A 2,131-nucleotide genomic window follows, 5' to 3' on the forward strand; every position below is an offset into this window, starting at 1 on the left:
CTGGGGGAAGAGCCTCCTATGGAGTTTCCAAAGGCAAAGTCTGCTTTGAGATGAAGGTAAACCAGATTAATACTTTACTGAAAGATAATCTCTAGTATTTTAATTCATTGTTATCATGATAAATTGGAGTGGAACTGTGGCCATTTCTAATGGGAAGAAATGTAAAATTCACATGCTTCTTATACAACTTCTGCTGTGGACTAAAGGAACAAATCTTCAAAAATAACTTATTTTCAGAATTGCTGTCTTGTTTAGGAAAGCTGTATAAAGACATTTTGTATCTGGTCCTAGTTGTACACTAGATGGCCACTGAAAGTTTTTATGCATTTGTATTTCCATACATCTTACAGTGTTGTGGGTAAACACAAAGGGAAAAATAGTAACAACTTATTCTAGCAGTTCTTCTGCATACACCTAGTAATCCATTCACATACAGGACTTGTAAATTCAACATTAGTCAGAGTGGCCGCAGTAAAAAAGACTATATGAAAGGCAGAGAGGGGGCGGAGAACAGCCTTGTGGAAAGTCAGCACCCATATGAGAAGTGACACTGTCCCTTATGTGCTGGGAACATAGGCTAAAATTGATAAGATGCTGTTCCTGGTTCAACACTAAGACTAAGTACAGACAGTCTAAAAGCCTGCGGCTGAATTGATTCAGTCCTCCATGCAGTTTAGACTAAACATGTGACTGAACTGATGAGCAAGTGAACAGACAAACTTTTGATACTGGAAGTGCAGCCACATGCCTGCAGTGTCCCAGGTAGGAAGCTGGGGGGTGCTAGAGCACGCCTCCCTACTCAGCTGGACCAGACAACATGGGCCTAGGCTAACCCACCTACCCTGGGGGGAGAGCTTGGGGGGGAGGTGCAAAGCATCCTGGGATGCTGGAGGACTGTGAGTTAACTTGAATCTGGAGGGGATCTAGGACAGAAGTTCTATCAGCTGGTTTAACCTAAATCAGTTAAACCACTTCCAAAATGATCAAGACCAGTTTAAGATAAGCCTGGATGGATGTAGTATCAGAGTTATGTGCATTGAACTTCTGTGTTACAAACTTGGACCAGTTTCTGATCACTTCTACCAGATTGTGTAATTTCTGTTCCTGGCCTAAGTCAGACAAGAGCCAAAACTGAACTTCTTTGCACGTTCCATATATGGTTGCTTTGATCTCCTTTCTCAAGGCCCCTGGCAAAGCAAATACCTATCCGCTCATTTTTCTCAGACTTCACTAGCTGCTGTTTTTGTTGCGTGTAACTGGAGCAAAGTGAAATTGACTTGTTTTTAAGTCAGTCTTACTCTGAAGAGTTGACAGCTGATAGGATGCTGTTCAATTTTGACTTTGATCAGCATTTTGCTATGTTGTAGCTATTGTAAATGTATGAAACTTAGTTGTCTACAGCTGTGACGATAGTCATTTTTTTGCATCTGTGGATAAAACTTAGTTTGCCTGTACTTAGTGAAAGCAGTACTTGCCTGAGAGCTCCAGTTCACTAGGATCTCTTCAGTGTAATACTTCTGAAGAGGAGCTTTAAGTTATTCCTTCATCACTGCAGATCCACTGACTTTTCTTCATCTAATACTGTATTTTAAGTTGCATTTATTGGCTAGAAAGAGATGTGAAAGACCATTACACCTTTTCGTTACTGACCCAGAAGATGACTTTTGGCTTCCAAGAGTTAACTGAATAACCTAGTCTTTTCTGGAAGGTGTTATTAGATTATTCATACTTAGTACTTTTGGTCCAGTGCTCATTATAGGCTCCAACAGCTTATCATGAGCTGATTTTGCTTGGATTTGATATTATATATCACTTTTTTTTTTTTTAATTTAAAAACAGATTACAGAGAAGATTCCTGTTAAACATCTGTATACAAAAGACATTGATATACATGAAGTGCGGGTTGGCTGGTCACTCAATACAAGTGGAATGTTGCTTGGTAAGATAACTAAATATTCAGTTTGTTGCAAATGGGCTTAAATCTATAATCTTATTTTTGATGACCTCTTGACTTTTGCAGCTCTTATTGTTGGGGATAACTCTTCGATAGAATAAGGAAGAGGTACTCCAAGTGTTTCTCTGGACTTGGGCAAGCTTCTATGGACTTGAATAAATTGGGGCCAAACAAGTT

General features: G+C 39.5%; 1 protein-coding gene across 2 annotated transcripts in view; it reads left to right on the top strand.

The window, feature by feature from the left end:
• Positions 1-2,131, top strand: part of HNRNPU (heterogeneous nuclear ribonucleoprotein U) — a 34,988-nt gene that overhangs the window by 14,379 nt on the left and 18,478 nt on the right. For both annotated transcript variants that reach the window (XM_019527075.1, XM_019527076.1), the window contains exon 5: positions 1,840-1,939. In XM_019527075.1, coding sequence (XP_019382620.1) covers positions 1,840-1,939 — 100 coding nt within the window. The remainder of the gene's footprint in view (positions 1-1,839; positions 1,940-2,131) is intronic.

Source organism: Gavialis gangeticus, unplaced genomic scaffold (genome assembly GCF_001723915.1).
Source record: "Gavialis gangeticus isolate Ggan-Ray unplaced genomic scaffold, GavGan_comp1, whole genome shotgun sequence".
In the NCBI taxonomy this organism is placed as follows: Eukaryota; Metazoa; Chordata; order Crocodylia; family Gavialidae; genus Gavialis; species Gavialis gangeticus.